The sequence below is a fragment of the Elephantulus edwardii genome, unplaced genomic scaffold (assembly GCF_000299155.1).
Source record: "Elephantulus edwardii isolate Elephantulus edwardi_28Jun2011 unplaced genomic scaffold, EleEdw1.0 scaffold00062, whole genome shotgun sequence".
Lineage (NCBI taxonomy): Eukaryota > Metazoa > Chordata > Mammalia > Macroscelidea > Macroscelididae > Elephantulus > Elephantulus edwardii.
The window spans coordinates 17103303-17121902 of NW_006399812.1; the positions used below are offsets into that span (position 1 = coordinate 17103303).

The 18600-nt window shown below is 36.6% G+C and overlaps 1 protein-coding gene across 1 annotated transcript in view; it reads left to right on the top strand.

Annotated features, from left to right (window-relative positions):
• The window catches only part of UBA2 (ubiquitin-like modifier activating enzyme 2), an 88145-nt gene that overhangs the window by 15765 nt on the left and 53780 nt on the right, over nt 1–18600 (top strand). The window contains exons 2-6 of the mRNA XM_006887848.1: nt 3408–3491; nt 4680–4750; nt 6405–6469; nt 7805–7905; nt 12334–12455. Coding sequence (XP_006887910.1) covers nt 3408–3491; nt 4680–4750; nt 6405–6469; nt 7805–7905; nt 12334–12455 — 443 coding nt within the window. The remainder of the gene's footprint in view (nt 1–3407; nt 3492–4679; nt 4751–6404; nt 6470–7804; nt 7906–12333; nt 12456–18600) is intronic.

The following is an 18600-nucleotide window of genomic DNA, read 5'->3' on the forward strand; positions in this document are numbered from 1 at the left end:
AACCAGGATATTCCTTAGAAGCAAGAGCTGTGAAACTTTGTCTCACAGGTTTTGGGCAAGGTGTGAGTCCTTGGAGAAAGGCAATGCTGGGAAAAATTAAGGTTCATTAATGAGAGGAAAATTCTCTGCGGGATGCATCAACACAGTGAGAGAGTGGCACAGGATAGGACAAGGTTTAGATCGGTTTTCCATAGAATTGCCAGAAGTGATAATAGACTTGATGATGTTTAGCAACAGAGAAGACTCAGGATTTCAGTCAGGATCACATCGACTTTATAGATGGGTTTGGTGAGTGTTGATATGTTAACAGCATTAACTTTTCCATGAGCATGAGATATTTATCTTTGTTTAAGCCTTTAGTCTATTCTAACTGTTGCGTATTTCTATTATATAGATCTTTCAAATCCCTAGTTAAATTTAATTCCCGTAAATGCTTTTATAAATAGAATTCTTTTTCTAATTTCTTTTCAGATTTCTCTTTTCTAATGTATAGAAACACAACTGAATTTTGTTGATTTAATACTCTGACTTTGCTGAATTCTTCTATGAGCTCTAGTAATTTTCTTACAGACTCTTTGGTATTTGTAGCATTATATCATCTTCAAATAGAGATGAACTCATTTATTTTCCAATCTTATTATGTACCATTGATTCAGAACCATCCCAGAAGCATTAAATCACACAGGAGGAGATTGCCCATGTTTCTTCTTTGGAGCAGCATGAACCATGCAGTTCTGGTTGGCAGCGCGTTTCCTTTCCACTAAGTCATGAGAGCTTCTTTTACAATTTTTATTTTCCCCATTAACACAACCCTGCTTGCTGAAACTGAGGAGGACCTGATACACTTGCTGCAGAGGGTCAAGGATTGCAAACTTCAATATGGATTAAAGCTCAATATCAAGAAGACAAAGATTCTCACCACTGGGCCAATTGGCAGCAACAGGATGGATGGTGAAGAGACTGAGATTGAGATTGTTCACAGCTTTAGTTTGCTTGGCCCCATAGTCAACACTCTTGGTACCAGCAACCAGGAAATGAAAAGACGTATTGTGATGGGATAGTCTGCTGTTGGGGACCTCTCCAGGGTACTGAAGAGCAATAGTGTCACTCTAGAGACTAAGGTGTGCCTTATACAGGCCATGGTCTTTGCAGTCACTTGCTATGCATCAGAGAGCTGGATGGTGACCAGGGAGGATCGAAGGAGAATTGATGCCTTTGAGCTGTGGTGCTGGAACGTATCATGAACTGCTAAGAAAATGAACAGATTTCATCCTGGGGAGGGTTAAACCAGGCTGCTCCTTGGAGACAAGGATTATGAGGCTTTGTCTGACATACTTCGGACATGTTGCAAGGAGAGATGTTGCATGTCCTTGGAGAGGGATGTTATGCTTGGGAGAGTGGAGGGACAGTACAGGAGGGGAAGACCCTCTATGAGTTTGGGTTGATTCAGTAACTGGGGTAATTGGGATAGGTGTGTCGGAGACATTGAGATTGGCACAGGATAGAGCAGGGTTTAGGGCTGTTGTATATAGGGTCGCTGAGTCGCAAGGGACTCGACGGCACATAACGAGTGATCTGGCCAGTACTTCTAATACATTGTTGAGTAAATGCAGTAAGAGTGAATTCCTTTGTCTTGCTCCCAGTTTCAGGGAGAAAGCTCTCAATCTTTCTCTTTTAAGTATAATGTTGGCTATTGTTTTTTCATATATATAACTCTAGTCATATTGAGAAACTGTCTTTTTGTTTTAGTCATCTTGAGGATTTTCATAAAGAAAAGGTGTTGGAATTTTATTAAATGCTTTCTCTGAATCTGTAATGATCATATGTGTTGGTTTTATTCTCTACTGATGTGTTGTATTACACTGAACTCTCTGTACATTTCTGGAATATGAGTAGAAGTTATATTCTACTTAGTCATGGCAAGACTCTTGGTACTGTTGGTTTCTGTCTGCTAGTTTTTTATTGCGGATGTTTGCATATTATTAGCCGATAGTTTTCTTTTTTTCAAATTTTTTTTTTTTTTAGCCGATAGTTTTCTTGTGGTGTCTTTCCTGATTTTGATATGAGATTTTTATGGAACCAAAATTATGATAAAGTGAAAGATGTGTATCTTAAATAAAAGAAAATAAGCATTATTTGTAATAGCTCCTTTATAGACTTACTGTTTTGGTATTCTTTGGACATGTCCTCCTGTGTACTTTTACTATTATTTGTTCTTATGGGCACACAGTAACTTATACAGTGTTCTACATAGCAGGTTGTTGTTATTGTTGCATCGTATCAAATCAGCTGTGACTCAGAGAACAGATAAGAACCTTGCCATATCCTCTGCCAGTCTAACCAATTAGAATTTTCTATTACTAATATAAAGATTTAAAGATTGTCTATATTATCTAAAACTTGGATGTGAGTTTAAAGTACTTTACATGTAATGAGGAAACCTGAAATAAGGAGAGTGAATAAAAGTGACAAACTGAACTACTCAGTCATTAATGAGAAAGAATTTTTTTGTTTGTTATAAAGGATTCAGATTCAAATCTGTATCACAAGTATTATTCCTTAGATTATAACTATTAATAGATGCATAAAAGGGCCATTTTAAAATAGAATATACAAAATAACTGTTTAGGTAGTTAATATGTCTTAATGAGCCTTAGAGTTTTTAATCAAATATTGAAGTATTTCACAATTAGAATGTTTTATTATTTCTGTAGATTAAAAGAAATTAAAGTGACTAACCATAATCAGTGAAGGTTTGCAAAGTGAACTAATTTGTCATTTGATTATGTATTTATTAAAGTAGCAATCAGATAGAACTTAGTAATTGGTAACTTTTTATTAACCATGTATAGAAATCTCCCTTGAATTCCTCAAGTCATGATTGTAAGCAAACTTTTGTATGGAAGAGACTTGAATCTCTTTCTCAAAATTTAAGGTTAAGGCTATGTCTTCATTGCCACATCTTTCTCCTGTGGGACAGTTGTTGGTATCGAACCTCACTTAGCCCACTACAAGGCTACAAGGGCTCCTAGGTATCATTTAAAAAGAAAGAACAAGGTATAAAATTTAATATATTAGAAAATAAACAGTTAATTAAATTGATGGAGAAATGGATTTTCAGTAAATATATGTATATTTTTGTGGCATCTTGGGAATTCATTAAAATATTTTACAGAATGATTAAAGAAAAAAAATAAAGTCTTTAAAAAATTTTTTTGAAAACTATTAAATTTTGTTGTGTTGTGTATGGTAAGAAATTACTTTGACTATTTTAGAATGATAAGTTGTGAAACTCTTTTTTTCTCTACTAATGTAGTGTCACTTCTGGGTTGTGGATGCTGAGACAAGTGATACTGCTCAGATAAACCAGAAAACATGTGATTTATATGAATTTTATGTATTTCCAGATTGATCTGGATACTATTGATGTCAGCAACCTCAACAGGCAGTTTTTGTTTCAAAAGAAACATGTTGGAAGATCAAAAGCACAGGTAACTTTTAACAGTTTCTGTAACCCTTTGATAGCTCTTTTGTTTACATCAGAGTAATACTGACTCTTGCAAAGTGGGTGAAGCTATCCCTTTTTAGCTAAGAAATAGTGAAGAATTGCTATATATGTCATAAGCAAAAGCTTTCTTCGTTTGATCTACCGAAGAAATAGATAATACTCTTCCTGATTCTGTAAATAGAATATGACACTTGTATATTTTATTTCCTTAGGTTAAAGGAATTAATAAGTCTACCCCTCAGTTTAGGAGCCTGGGAAGCTATAAGCTGTTGTTACTGCCTTTAAAAGAAGATAGCATCCCCTGAGCTCTGGAAGTTCTTTAGTTCCTTGATGGACCTTTATGATTTAGTCTTCAAACATCTTTTCCCTTTGCCTTTCTCCTTGCCCTTTTGACAAACACAACAGATGTCTGCTTTTTATATTTTGATTCCTCCATCCATGCCTAAACCTTAGAGCCTAAGTCACATCTTCTCATGACAACCACTCTTTCTTATGTGCCCCTTGTCAGTTGTTTGCACTTAGATTAATCTAGGTCTCATTAATGTCTCTTACACAACACTGTGTCCTCATATACAACAGATCCTCAGGTAATATTTATTAAATGATTGACTCTTGGTCATACAGTTTTATTTTTCTGCTGAAGCTTGCATCCACACGGAAGCATCTTTGGGAGGAATCTTCTGTTATACTGAAATATGTATATAGTTTAATCTTAAATTTATATTCCTTCAGTTTTTAGTATAAGTAAAATTAAACCTAAGTTTAGGGCTGTGGAGTTAATTCCAACCTATAGTGAACCCTATAGGACAGAGTAGGACTGCCTCATTTTTCTCCAAAAGAAAAGCCAGTAGATTTGAATTATTAGCACCCCGAACACTTAGTATATCACAAGGTCTCCTTTTTAATATAATAAGTTAAATAAGTATCTATATAGAAATCAGAAAGGTCTGTCAGAGACGATTAGACTGGCTTAGGATAGGGCAAGTTGCACAGCTAGGATACATAGGATCACTATGAGTTGCAGGTGACTTGATGGAACATAACAACAACATAGAAATCAGAAGCCTTTTAAGTTTACTAGGTGAGAAATCGTGGAATCTGGCAGAAGTAGATTTCAAATACAGATAGACATATTAGACTATTACTAATTTAGTATTGTTTATTTTTATAGGTTGCCAAAGAAAGTGTACTGCAGTTTTACCCAAAAGCTAACATCACAGCCTATCATGACAGCATCATGAGGTATTTTCTGATTGCTATAAGATCATTTTTGCTATGATACAGTTTATGCCCACGTAAGTGGCGTTCTTTTGACTGTTCATATAAGTAAAAATATACAGATTAAATGAATGATCTAGATAAGAGGTAAGAATTTTAACAGCTAAGTTAATTGAATATGTATAAAGTATTTTATATTGTTTTAAATGATGAGGGGTTTTTGGGGAGTTCTGTTGTGATTCCCCCCCCTCCCCCCCAGGGCAAAGCTTTAATGTGATTATAACTTCAACATTTTGCTTGAATTTATATCATTTCAGCCTGTCTTCTAGAGAGAATGCATCACATTTATAATTTTATTCGTGTCATGGGAGAAATAATTTAAAAATTATACAAATCCTAATTAGAGGTCAAGATGCTAATCCAAAAATGTGGTCTACAGTCTCTCCCCAGAGTTCTGTCTGCTTTAGACAGTGACAGACAGTGACAGATCAGGCACATTGCTTGCCTAGGTTCCTTTCTTTCCTTGTTAAAACAGAGGAGGGAGTACTGGTGGCTTAGTCGTAAGGAATTATATTGCCAACACAAAGGTACATGGTTCAAATCCAATTGCTGCTAAAAGAAAAATGGGCAGTCTCCTTCTGTGTAATTTAAAGCTTCTGCAGACCCACCAGAGGGTCAGCAGTACACAAATATAACAATTGATGGTATAGTCTCTTAAGGAGTCACCCTAATCTGGTGGCACTTTTCTATTCAGGTTGTCAAGTATAAGCTCACATCTGTCATTTTGGACTACATCATCTGAATGACTGTAAACTATAAACTAAAATTCTTTTTATCTGCGTGCTTATACTTTTCTAAATATATATATTTCATTCTGGTCGATTTTCAGCAGTCTCTTTTTTTCCAGTTAAGAGCCTCCCTCCGAGATACTATGATTAGCACTCTGTGACTTCTGTGGTATAACACTGAGAATGGGAGGGGGCAGTAATTTTGACAATATTTCACATACATTCTGATCTTGGTAAAGATAAAATTTTTCTAGATTTGTGAACAAAGAACCTCTGGGCCTTAATTGTCTTGTTTCTAAATAAATGGTATTAAAAATAGCTAGTCCTTGTTTGTAGTTCTGGAGTTAAAGTCTTTTCCTTTTTCTCAAGGAGTTATATCCAGCTGTTTTTATTTCTCTGGGTGTTTGTTCCGTAAGCTTGAGTCTAGACCCTAAACCCTGTGTTGTTTTCTCAGTCCACTTCTAAAAGCAGAGACCCTAAGGGCCTTATCCCAGTCTGATCCTGACCATGTGAGGTGAAGCCAGAGGCCAGTCAGGTCCTGGGAATGTAGTCTTTGTATGTTCCCAGGCAATTGCTGCCCACAGAAGACCACTTGGTGGGACTCGTGAAGTCATATGCCATTCCTCTGCCAATCTGATATCTTGCTCTTGGGCCATAGGTAGCAGGCCAGCAAAGGATAAGTAGTTACTGTAGGAAATTTTGGGAAATAATTCAGACCTGCTTACTATGTTTGGAAAAAGGCAGACCTAATTATCTATGTAGTAGACACCCTAATAGCAGTTATTTTTGTATTATTGTCACTTCATTTATAACTTTAGATTTTTGTATTCTACTGTAAAGAGTGTGTATGAGCTATTGTTTTGATGACCTTTTTTTGTTTTGTTTTGTAGTCCTGACTATAATGTGGAATTTTTCCGACAATTTATATTGGTTATGAATGCTTTAGATAACAGAGGTGAGATTGTTTTAATTTTTAAATATTTTCTCTCCATATATCAAGGCCATTTACAAATGTAATGTTATTTAAAATATTTGCTTATTATTGAAATTTACAGACCTAAAAGGATATCAGGTTTAAAGATTGCCAGTAGATTGTCATTTTACCTGGAATTATTTTGTTGTCGATAGCAATTTAGTTATTCTAACAAAAATTGTAAAAACATGAAGGTTTGTAAAGTGTTTAAGTGTGTTTCAGATGACTCTAATACTTGAATATAGTGTGGTTTCGTTTAAACAGAGACCATAAAAATATCAGTGTCTAGGTCTCATTTAAGGTCACTGAAGATCGAACATCTTATTTTTTCAGCACTTTCAGATGATTGATTCTAAAGTGCAGCCAGGGTTGAAAATGAATGTTTTAGAAATGAGATGACAGAATGCTAATTTTTATCTGATAATAATACTAGAAAAATAGCAAGTTAAGGATTCTGAAAATGAGACCTGCCGGTACAGTGGTTAAATGGTTGTCTGCTAATCAAAAGGTTGACTGTTGAAGGTCATCAGCCTCCAGCAAGAGAAAGGTCTGTTTCCATAGAGATGAGAAACTCATTGCTGTGAAATTCATTTCAGCTGTTCATGACTTTCCATTGAGCTTCTGAGACAATATGTTTTTACAGTGAAGAGACCATTTTTCTACTACAGAACCTCTTACAAATTTGAATCACTGACCTTTTCAGTTAGCAGCCCGGCATACTTAGTCAGCCACTGGATGGAGACCCTGTGAGGTCATTCTGTTCTTTCTTGGATGGTTGGTGTGGAATCAACTCCATAGCAGGAAGTTACAAGACTGAAATGGTAGTGAAAAAGGAAGTTGGCACTTTGGAATTTAAAGGGTTGTGTTTGGTTGTTTTTTGTTTTAGTTCTAGGGATGCTATTTTCTGACATACATTTGTAGTATATATAAATTTCTTATGCTTGAAATTTTCCCAAATGAAAAAACAAAGAATACCTTTCTCTTGTTGGAGGCTGATGAGTTTCAACAGTCATCCTTTTGATTAGCAGCCATCCGTTTAATGACTGTACCAGTAGGGCTCATTTTCAGAATCCTTAACTTGCCATTATTCTAGTATTATTATCAGATAAAAATTATGGCTCCTATATTATAGCTGTGGCTTTAATTTCAACCATAGCATTCTGTCATTCAGTTTTTGTATTGTTCTAATTATAGCTTTAAGAAAATTAAAAATAAAAAAAAAAGAAATTGTTTAGGAGAATGTCATCTTAGTAAATGAGAATTACTTTCTGTGTGTTTCCCCCTCTCAACTCTTGCTAACTTGAGTTTGTCTTCTAGCTGCCCGAAACCATGTAAATAGAATGTGTCTGGCAGCTGATGTACCTCTTATTGAGAGTGGAACTGCTGGTTATCTTGGACAAGTAACTATTATCAAAAAGGTAAAGAACTATTTGGTTGTTTTTGTGGTTTTGTTGTTGGGTTTTTATTGTTGTTTTGGGGTTTTTTTTAATTTGGCAAATATTTACACTGACTTGGAGAAAGAAGTAAAGTTTTATTTTGTATGAAATTTGCAGATCAATACTCAAGACAAGGATTTTCTTGCCCATATTAAACTTGTTAGATGCTTGTCAGTTGGTTTTAACTCATAATCCACACCATGTACACAACAAAACAAAACACAACCTGATTCTTGTAAGGGTCTTTTAAAAAAATTTTTTGGTCTGTACCATCAAATCAGATCTGACTGGTACAGGAGGAGAGTGTCCCTCCCGTCTCCAGCAGAGCATCTGGTGGATTCCAGAGCTCATCTGTAAGGGTCTTTTGAGTTGGTCTCTACCAAGTATGAAGATATCCTTCTCCAGGAACCAAAGGAGTATACTGCTATATGTTTTCCAAGACCAATTTATTTGTCCATCTGTCCTGGTAATCCATTTGGTGTTCTTCACCAACACCATCATTAAAGTGCATCAATTCTATTTTGATCTTCCTTATACATTGTTAGTTTCACAAAAATATGAGGTGATTAAAAATACCATGTCAGATAAACCTTAGTTTTCAAAGTGACATTTTTTAAGCCTTAGAAGTATATTGGAGCGGATTTGCTTGTGTGATAATGTCATTTGATTTCTTGACTGCTTCCTCTAGGGGTATTGATTGTTGATCCAGGGAAAAGGAAATCCATGGCAACTTTAGTCTTTCTTCATTTATTATGATGTTGCTTATTGATCCAGTTGTAAAAATGTTCTTTTTAAAAAATATTATTATTTAATATTTTTGTTTTCTTTATGTTGAAATGCAATTTATATAAGTAGATGTTCTGACAGTCTCTAGTTTTTGCATTCTATTTATGTGGTTATGCTTTCTGTCTCTAGACCTTGTGCTAGATTTTTATAGTGTGGATTTTCAGATTATTTCTTCAGTAGACGATTGAGTAAGTGTGAAGGGATTCAACCCTGATACAGATCTTTCTTGATTTTAAACCCTGCAGTATCATCCTGTTTTGTTTGAAGGAGTACCATGTTCTTTGTGCAGGTTCTATGTGAATATAGTGAAGGGTTTTGGAATTCTCATTCTTCACAAATTTATCCATAATTTGTTACAATTTATTATTTAGATATCATGTGGCTCTGTGCCACATCAGTTCATTTAGCTTGAACTGAAGTCTCAAGATTGGTAAGCATAATAAACTTGACTTTAAAAATTATTTTTAACTTGAGGGAGGGGTGGATAAAGGAAAAGGGAAAATATCCAGTGTGAAAAACAATGTATATAAACTTTCTAAGTAAAGAAGTATAAAATAAAAACTTCGTTTAAAAAAAAATTCTTTGAAACCATAAGACTATATGTCCTAGTTTATGATTCAGACTTCATTTAATATGTTACTTTGTCTAAAGATGTCTGCATTCAGACTTCTGAAGGAAACTTTGAATACTTCTAGAAATCTAGAGAATAATGGGACATTCACCTCTTTATTCACAGCTTAGTTTTATGAAATTTCAGCATTATAACTCATTTGCTGTTCACTTTTTTCTTTCAATCTTTTTAAGAAAAACTACATAAACTTGGGAAATAATTTTTATTTGCACTTTTTTAAACTATGAAAGTATCTCCTTAAAATTTAGTATTTACATGGTCAAATATCTTTATCCATGTTGAAATGGTGGCTCCATTTGTTTTAACTGCTAAATGTTATCCTTGGAAGCTTTTTTAGTATCATACTACAAAGACTGTTGTATGCTGGCAATGTTTATTCATTTTAGTTGAATCAGGGAAACCTTTCAGGATCTGCTGATAAGCTATAATAGTAGTTCTTGTTTTTTTCCACTTTAGTATGAAGGAAGGATGCTTGCCAATATAGCTACTTCAAGAAAGCTTATTGAAAGGCTGTTGGGTCTGAGTGTAATGTTAACAGAGCAAACCCTTACCCCCCTGTGATTTGTAAAATATTTTCATATCTTGGTTTTTAAAGCATTTGCTGGTTTTAGAACATTTTCTCAGGCTTCCCGTCCCTCTTTTTCTTCCCTACCTGTTGAAATGAATGATGATGGTTAGTTCACTTAATTTTTAGGAGACACTGAGGCTCTGGCTCTGAATATTAGTTTCACAACTTTGAGAGATTATTGGTGGACAGCTTTCTAGCAGTTTTTCCTTGTGATCCGGATAAGCTCATATTTAATAATCAGATGCAGTAATTTTTTTTTTCACTTTTTTTTTTGGTATACCGGCAGTTGAACACTATATAGTCAAATATTTAGTAAAATTGTATCTAGTCAAGGGAGCTCTGGTGGCCTAGTGCCAAGAAGCTACACTACAATCTTGAAGGTGTGCAGATTTAATCTACCAGATGGCTTTGCTGATGAAGGAGGGGCAGTCTCCTCCTATACAGTTGGATCTGATTTGATAGCATACAACACACTTTTTTAAATAAAAAAATATCTAGTCAAATATTCTCTTTTTACTGTCAAGTTACAACCAACTCCTGGCTGATTCTCCAACAGATTTTCAGAGGCTGTAGATCACATGAGAGAATATTGTTCATCTTTCTCCTTTGGAGCAGCTATTGGGTTCAAATCTTAAGCCTCTCACTTGGCCAGCATTTCTTCTTATAACTTAGTTTACAAAAGATTTGCTACAAAACAGGCCACTTTTAATAATTCCTCCTGTGTATTCATACTCATTTTTTTATTTTGAGTTGCTTCGTATTTTCCAACATGGCACAGACTTCAAGAGATGATGAAGCTGAGTTGTTTGTTCTTGAAGAGTAGCTCCGTGTCCTCTAATAAGTTTTATTAACTTTTCATATTTTCAAAGAGCCCTACAAGGCACCTCAGTATTGTAGTTATTTACTGAAATTTATTATTTGGAAGATGACGAACAGTTGTAATCTCCTAGAGTTCACAAATTGCTTCATTTGCCTGACTGATAAAGACTGAATGTTAAGCAGATCTATTAAGTCAACTGAATCATGAAAACCTTCCTAATGATGAGATTTGATCCATTGTTGTCTTGATTTTTTTTGTTGTTGTTGCCTTGATTTTTAAGAAGAGCAATATGAATGTTTGTGCAGGCTTTTATTACAAGTACTCAGATTTATGACATTCTAGTTTCCCCAGCCAGCATATCACAAGGAAATGATTTCAGCTTGGTATAGCATAGAAAGTATGAAGGTGTCAACTTTCAGAGTTGGTGGTAGCCATCTAATTTCCTAACAAGTAGATTAGACCACACTTTTAAACTTCCTCCCACCCCGTCTCTCTCTGTCTCAGTGTCTGTCTCTCTCTCTCCCTCTCCCTCATCCTTCCCTCTCTCTTCCCCTCCCCTTCTCTTTTACCCCTCCTCCCCTCCTTCACTCCCATATGCATGTCAAAATCTCATGTTGGTCTTAGTACACTAACATGTTTCTGGGTCATGTCCCAACACTCACTCTCACTATTTCGTTTTCAGTACTAAAATGATTATCTTTTCTTTCTTTTTTTTTTTTAAATTTATTATTTTGTGTGTGTGTACCGTCAAATCAGATCTGACTGGTACAGGAGGATATTGCGCCTCCTTCTCCGGCAGAGCATCTGGTGGATTCGAACCATGTTCCTCTGGGATTGCAGTGCAGCTTCTTGCCACTAGGCCACCAGAGCTCCCCTTAAAATGATTATCTTTTAACTGTGATTGAATAAATTGGTTTTTTGTGTCAGAGCTTTCTTAACCAATAAAATAAGAAATTTGGAGTTGATAGTATTTTCACAGCTGTATAAAATCCAGTTATAACTTCTTGTTATTAAGTGCTCTTGGTAAGACTTTTAAAGTGACCTTTTGAACAACAAATTAGGACTCTGGTCTTCCTGTGCCAGTCTCACATGCTCTCCTATGCCTGTTGTTTGAGTCACTGTCAGTCCATCTCATTTGGCCCATCTTACAGTATCTTCATGTTCTCTGCCATGCCTTTTGTTAAATTAATGTGTTAGTCTATCTCATTGAAAGCTGTCTTAGTTTTCCCTGATCCTCTGTCTTTCCCAGCATAATGTCCCAACCACATGCCTAGTGATGTGCAATGAAGTGTCACCAGCCTTGCCTCTAAAGAGCATTTCGGTTGCACTTCCTCCAAGACATACTTGTTTATTCTTTTTGCATTTGTTGGGATATTTAGTACTCTTCTCCAACTGAAGTCATTGACAACTTTTATCTTTTTTTCCATATGTCATATGTTGCCTTTTGTTCCAGTAATCAGTTATTGTTGTTGTTTTTAATATTGAGATGTAATCCATTTTGAAGGCTGTAGTCTTTACTCTTCTTCAGTAAATGCTTCAAATTGTAACATAGAAGGTTGAGAAACCACCATCATGAAATATTTTTCTTGTTTCTTGAATTGGCAGGGTGTAACTGAGTGCTATGAATGTCATCCTAAACCAACACAGAGAACTTTTCCTGGCTGTACAATTCGCAACACACCTTCAGAACCTATTCATTGCATCGTTTGGGCAAAATACTTGTTCAAGTAAGAGTGTCTATATTTCTGGGTACTTTTCATTACTGATCATAGAAAATGAGAGTTATTTAGATTGAGCTATTGTGAACAGTATGATTTGAATATGTTTAAACATTTTATGATGTTCTTGGATATTTACATTCATTAAATAGAGACTCATTGCGTTCCTCTTCTGTTCCATGTACTCTTCAATAAGTTTAATCTGGTATTATGGACAGAGATGTAAGTAAATGAATACAAACAGAACATTCAAAAATATGCAAAAATAGAACATTCCTATGAAACTTTTGTAAACAGAAATAATGTAAAGCAAAGAAACAATTGCCATTTATTTATGAGAAAAGATTTGCACATTCCAAGACTTAAAAAATAAGCCAAGTCCTACCAAACACATAAAACCTAACAGCACAAATAGGTAGTACAAATGATGATATGATAAATATACAATTTACGTGAAAGTAGAATTGCCAGTGTAGTTCCATTTTCAGTGTGGGCTGCGGCTTTTAATAGCTCAAATGCTGACCATTTCCTCTTTGTATCTTTTATTGGAAAAGTGAAAATTCTTGTATTTTTTTTGTTTGTGAAAACATAATTACACAAATCTTTCATCCAAATTAAATAGTACCAAGTGAACTTTTGAAAAGTGGGGATACCTATATATGCATTTAGAAACATAAAAATATAAATAACTTATTGGTTAAAAAAGGAAAAATAATGGAAGTTAAAAATACTTTGGAATGATAGTAGAAATACCGTATTTTGTACTATGTTGTACGGAATGATAATTTAAAGGGGGGAAAAATGCAGGTTTTAATACAGAAGTTTTTTTTTTTAATTATTATTTTTTGTGTGTACTGTCAAATTGGATCTGACAGGTACAGGAGGAGATTGCCCCTCCTCCAGCAGAGCGTCTGGTGGATTTGAACTACATACTTCTGGGATTACAGTGCAGCTTCTTGCCACTAGGCCATCAGAGCTCCCTTAATACATAAGTTTTTTAAAAACAAATACTTCCTATTCATACACTACACTAAGGATCCAACCTAAGTTAGAAGAATAGCCATAGAATAAGGGTTTTTTTAATAGGTTGTGTGGGTTTTTTTTTAATTCAAATGAAAGGTGACATGGAGATAGAGATAAAAATAGAGCTGACAAGCTTAATCATGAAATAAGAGAGATGGTATAAATAACATCTGAAAGAAACATAATCTCAGTAAGTTAGAATGACAAGTTTTAAAAGCGATTCAAATGTTGATAGTAGTTCATGTCTGTATCCTGATGAAGCAGGTAACAATGCCAGCTATTTTATTTTTTAATTTTTTTGTGTGTGTACTGTCAAATCGGATCTGACTGGTACAGGAGGAGATTGCCCCTCCTTCTCCAGCAGAGAATCTCGTGGATTGGAACTGCGTACCTCAGATTGTGGTGCAGCTTCTTGCCACTAGGCCACCAGAGCTCCCTAATGCCAGCTGTTTTCATAGCTGGATTTGTTTGTGGTATTTTTGTTTGTTGGGTTTTTTTAAAAATGCAGTATACTTTATTGATGGTACATGACAGAATGAGTTCTCTAAGCTCCTCTCCTTTCTCAGGGGGACTAGATGGAAACTGTAAAGGATCTGAGATTCTCGGTGCTGGAGAAAAGGTTGGGAGATAAATTGAGTTGAAGCAAGGACTCCTCAGCAACTGAGGGGTCTGTCTCTCCTCTGGGTCCATTGCTGGCGTTGGAGGCCATGTGAACAATCAGGTTGACCACCCTGTTGCTGTAGCCAATATATTATCATACCAGGAAATGAGAGTGACAGAGTGGCTGTTGAAGGTAATGTCAGCCCCAGCAACAAAGGTGGAAGAGTGGGTGTCACTGTTAAAGTGACAGAAGACAACCTGGTCTTCACTGTATCCCAGGATGCCTTCTAAGGGCACTTCTGATGTCTACTTCACTACTTTCTTGATGACAAGACTACTTTTTTCCAGACAACTGGTCAGATCCATGACTGACACATTTCGGGTGAGACACAGAAGCCATGCCAGTAAGTTTTTACCATTCAGCTCATGGTTGACCTTGCCCACGGCCTTGGCAGTGTCAGTAGATGCAGAGGTGATGTTCTGGGCAACTCTGCAGCCATCACACCACAACTGTCGACGGGCACTCCACAGTCTGTGGGTGGCAATGATGGTATGGAATGTGGTCATGAATCCCTCTACATAGCTGAAGTTGTCATGGATGACCTTAGCCCAGGGGCTAAGCAGTTGGATGCAGGAGGCGTTGATGACAGTCTTTAGAAACTTGTCGTACTTCTCACAGCACAAACATGGGAATATCAGCAGAAGGAGCCTTTTGGCACCACCCTTCAAATGAGCCCCAGCCTTCTTTAAGGTTGAGAAGACGTGAGTGGACTCCACAGCATACTCAGTACCAGCATAACTTCACTTGATGTTGACAGGATCTTCCTGGAAGGTAGAGATGACTTTCCCATTGATGACTAGCTTCCCATTCTCAGCCTTGAGAGTGACATTGAACTTGCCATGGATGGTGTCTTACTGGAACATATAGACCATGTAGTTTAGGTCAATGATTGGGGTCATTGATGGCAACAGCATTCATCTTGCCAGAGTTAAAAGCATCCCTGGAGACCAGGCTTCCATTGTGGCCGAATCTGTTTATTCTGACCGTCACCATTTTGTCTCAGGGATGCAGCTGCATGAGATGAGAGGGCTGTCAATTGATGAGGAGCAGAGAGCCTTATTTGAAAGCTTTTGAGTAACCACGTAAGATACAACTTTTGGTCTTTACTACTAAGAGTAAAAAAATAGTAAGAAGTGCAAAATTAGTAAAAACCTCAATGAAAAGTATAAGACGTAAGCCTACTTATAAACCTACTCAAGCCATGACCTCATCCACACTGAGAACAGAAAAACTGATTGGTGCCCAGTTATTACCACTCAACATACTGTCCCTGGCATCACCTATTAGGAAATAGCCAAGTGGCACAAAGAATAAAAGAAGAAACTCATTGCTATCAAATCAGAACCTATTCATCCCCGACAGTCTATTGGATTCCAAGGCTATATATTGTTTAAGAGATTGCTTATCTTCTGCCATGTGGATTTGCTGGTGGATTCGAACCACCAGAGAGGATTAGTACACAGCTCCCTACAAACTAGGCTACTAGAGTACCCTTCCATAAGTATAGTCCTTTGCTAAATACTGTCTTATCAAATCTTCAGAGGTCAACATTTATTCTAAAAGATGAAGGGATAGAAGAACCAGAGTGTTGGAAATAGAACAGTCAGAATGTAGTTAAATGTCGAGACATACACACACACAGGTTTCTTTTTTAAAAAAATATTAACAGATGGTGAAAAATACCACAATTGAACAACTGTCAGTTTTCAGATGGGAACATAACTTTATAAATGGATACAGGAGGAGAATGGCATAAGATGACCAGCTTAATACAATAACCATTTTCAGTTAAAAAAATACACTAAAGTGACTTTGGAAGAAATAGAAAACTTGAGAAATAAACTTAGAAAAAATAAATCAGTAATTTTGACTTTTCTAAATACTAACTATATTGCATGTGGAAATAGGGAACACCTGTTCCTCCTTCCTTGAGCAGGTAGACTTCCATAACATGCTACATGAAGAAAGGAGTTCTCAGGGCTGCCAACCTTACAGTAGAGGTTGTGTAGTAGTATAATTCTTCTACATAAGGGACCAAAAATACAGTGGTAAATGCAGTGCATCAAACAGCTTTATGGATGCTTCCCACTAAATTTGCAATCTTCTGTAAACTCAAGGAGATGTAATATTACGAGGTTAGCATGTCTTTGACACCAAAAGGCATAGAAAGGAAAACCAGTCTTATTTATAATCATAAATAGAAAATCTTGCACAAAAAAATATCATACAAATCTAGAATCATAGCAACAGAAAGTACAGCATAGTCAACTTACTTTTATTTCATGAATCTAAGGATGATCTAACATTAGGAAAGTTCAGACTTTATTCATATCTCCTGCAGGAGGCTGAGTGGGCCATTAGAGGTTTCTTCTGGTTTACTAAAATTAAAAAGCCTAAAGACAAGTCTATTCTGGTTACTCCACTTAGGAGATATTTAATGATGCTTCACTCAGGATCACTTGAAGCAGATGCTTACTACTTGATCAGTTGTCGTCATTTATTCTGACTATTTTTGTATGGTAAGGCTAGAGTCGCCTCTGTGTTGCCTGGCCTCAGCATCTGGCCGCGTGGCTTCCAGGCTCTCGGTTCTGCTGGTGATTTGTCCCTCAGTCTCCCCTTGGTTCCTCCCAACTGGTTTAGGCTCCGCCTTGGGGCTTCGTACCTGTAGGCATGTCAGAAGCTATTGCCGGAGTCGCCTCTGTGTTCAGTATAGAATGAGGCTCAATGTCAAGAAGACAAAGATTCTCACCACTGGACCAATCAGTAGAATCAGGATGGATGGCGAAGAGATTGAGATTGTTCACAGCTTCAGTTTGCTCGGCTCCACAGTCAACACTCTTGGCACCAGCAGCCAGGAAATAAAAAAACGTATCGCGATGGGAAAGTCTGCTGTTAGGGACCTCCCTAAAATACTCAAGAGCAACGGTGTCTCTCTGGAGACTAAGGTGCGCCTGATACAGGCCATGGTTTTTGCAACCACTTGTTATGCATCAGAGAGTTGGACAGTGACTAGGGAGGATAGAAGGAGAATTGATGCCTTTGAGCTGTGGTGCTGGAGAAAAGTATTGAATGTACCATGGACTGCCAAGAAAACAGACAGATTCATCCTAGAGAGGGTTAAACCAGGCTACACCTTGGAGGCAAGGATTCTGGGGCTTCGTCTGACATACTTTGGACATGTTGTAAGGAGAGACAGGTCTTTGGAGAGGGACATCATGCTTGGTAGGGTAGAGGGACAGCGCAGGAGGGGAAGACCCTTTATGATGTGGATTGATTCAGTGACTGGGGTAATCTGGATGGGTGTGTCAGAGGCAATGCGATTGGCACAGGATAGAGCAGGGTTTAGGCCTGTTGTACATAGGGTCGCTATGAGTCGCAAACGACTCGACAGCACATAACAACAACAACAAGGCTAGAGTTCTAAGTTTTTGAGAGAAAGACCCCAGAAGGGCCATTTTCATGTCATATCAGGGATATATGCTTGTTCATAGGACTGTGGCTTTTGTTTTTGTACTAGAAACTCTGGCTAAAATGGTGTTTGTTAGATTTCTCCATTGTAAAAGTAACCATTCCTTAATCCTTTCCATACTGCGTGTTTGGGAAGGAAATCACTGTGCTTAAGAAATGGGACATATTTATAGAAATTTACTTTGAGAGCTTCTGTGTGGGAGATTTGCCCCTTTTCCTCCTTCATTCATTTATTCACTTATATAAGAATGAACTTGTGGATATTTGTTTTATATTTTGGTTATAATTCAATACTACTCTATTTTGATACCAAAATAGAGCTTTGACCAGCTTTAGTTAGCTCCCTGTTTTTGATATTTTTGTTTGAGCACTTTCTTCCTGGTACTACAAGATGTTACAGACTCATCTTGCGTATTTTCTACATCACTCCTCGAATTAGCACTTTGTCCAAACATTGCTGGTTGGTTTTATTGGATAATCTTCTAACTCCTACTCCACAGTGAGAAACCTGGCTCCCATCTGCTTTTCACTTACTGAGCCAAACATTAGTTTTAATAGTAAAAGTTTGAAAGCCTCTCCTTAGAAATTGGCACAGGACAAGTCTGGAGAATAACTTTTTACAGACTGTTTTTGGCAACATAAATTGGTACAGTCACTCTGACAAACAACTGGACATTTTCATTTGTTCATGATTAAAGTGTATGAGGAACTTCTGAGATTGAATGAGAGGTTGTTGGTTTGTTTTCTTTACATGTACAAATGGATCCAGTCTAATAACTTTCATATTTTCTAGACCTTTTTTACCCAACGATGGTCTCAGTTTAATATGTTGTTTGTAAAGACTCTGTTTAATACTAAAATAGACATTTTTCTTATGGGGTCTTGCCAGTTCTCATTCAGAGTGACCCTGTGAAGACAACAAACGATACCTGGTTGTCTGCCTTACACACACACACACACACACACACACACTCTCTCTCTCTCTCTCTCTCACATGAATCC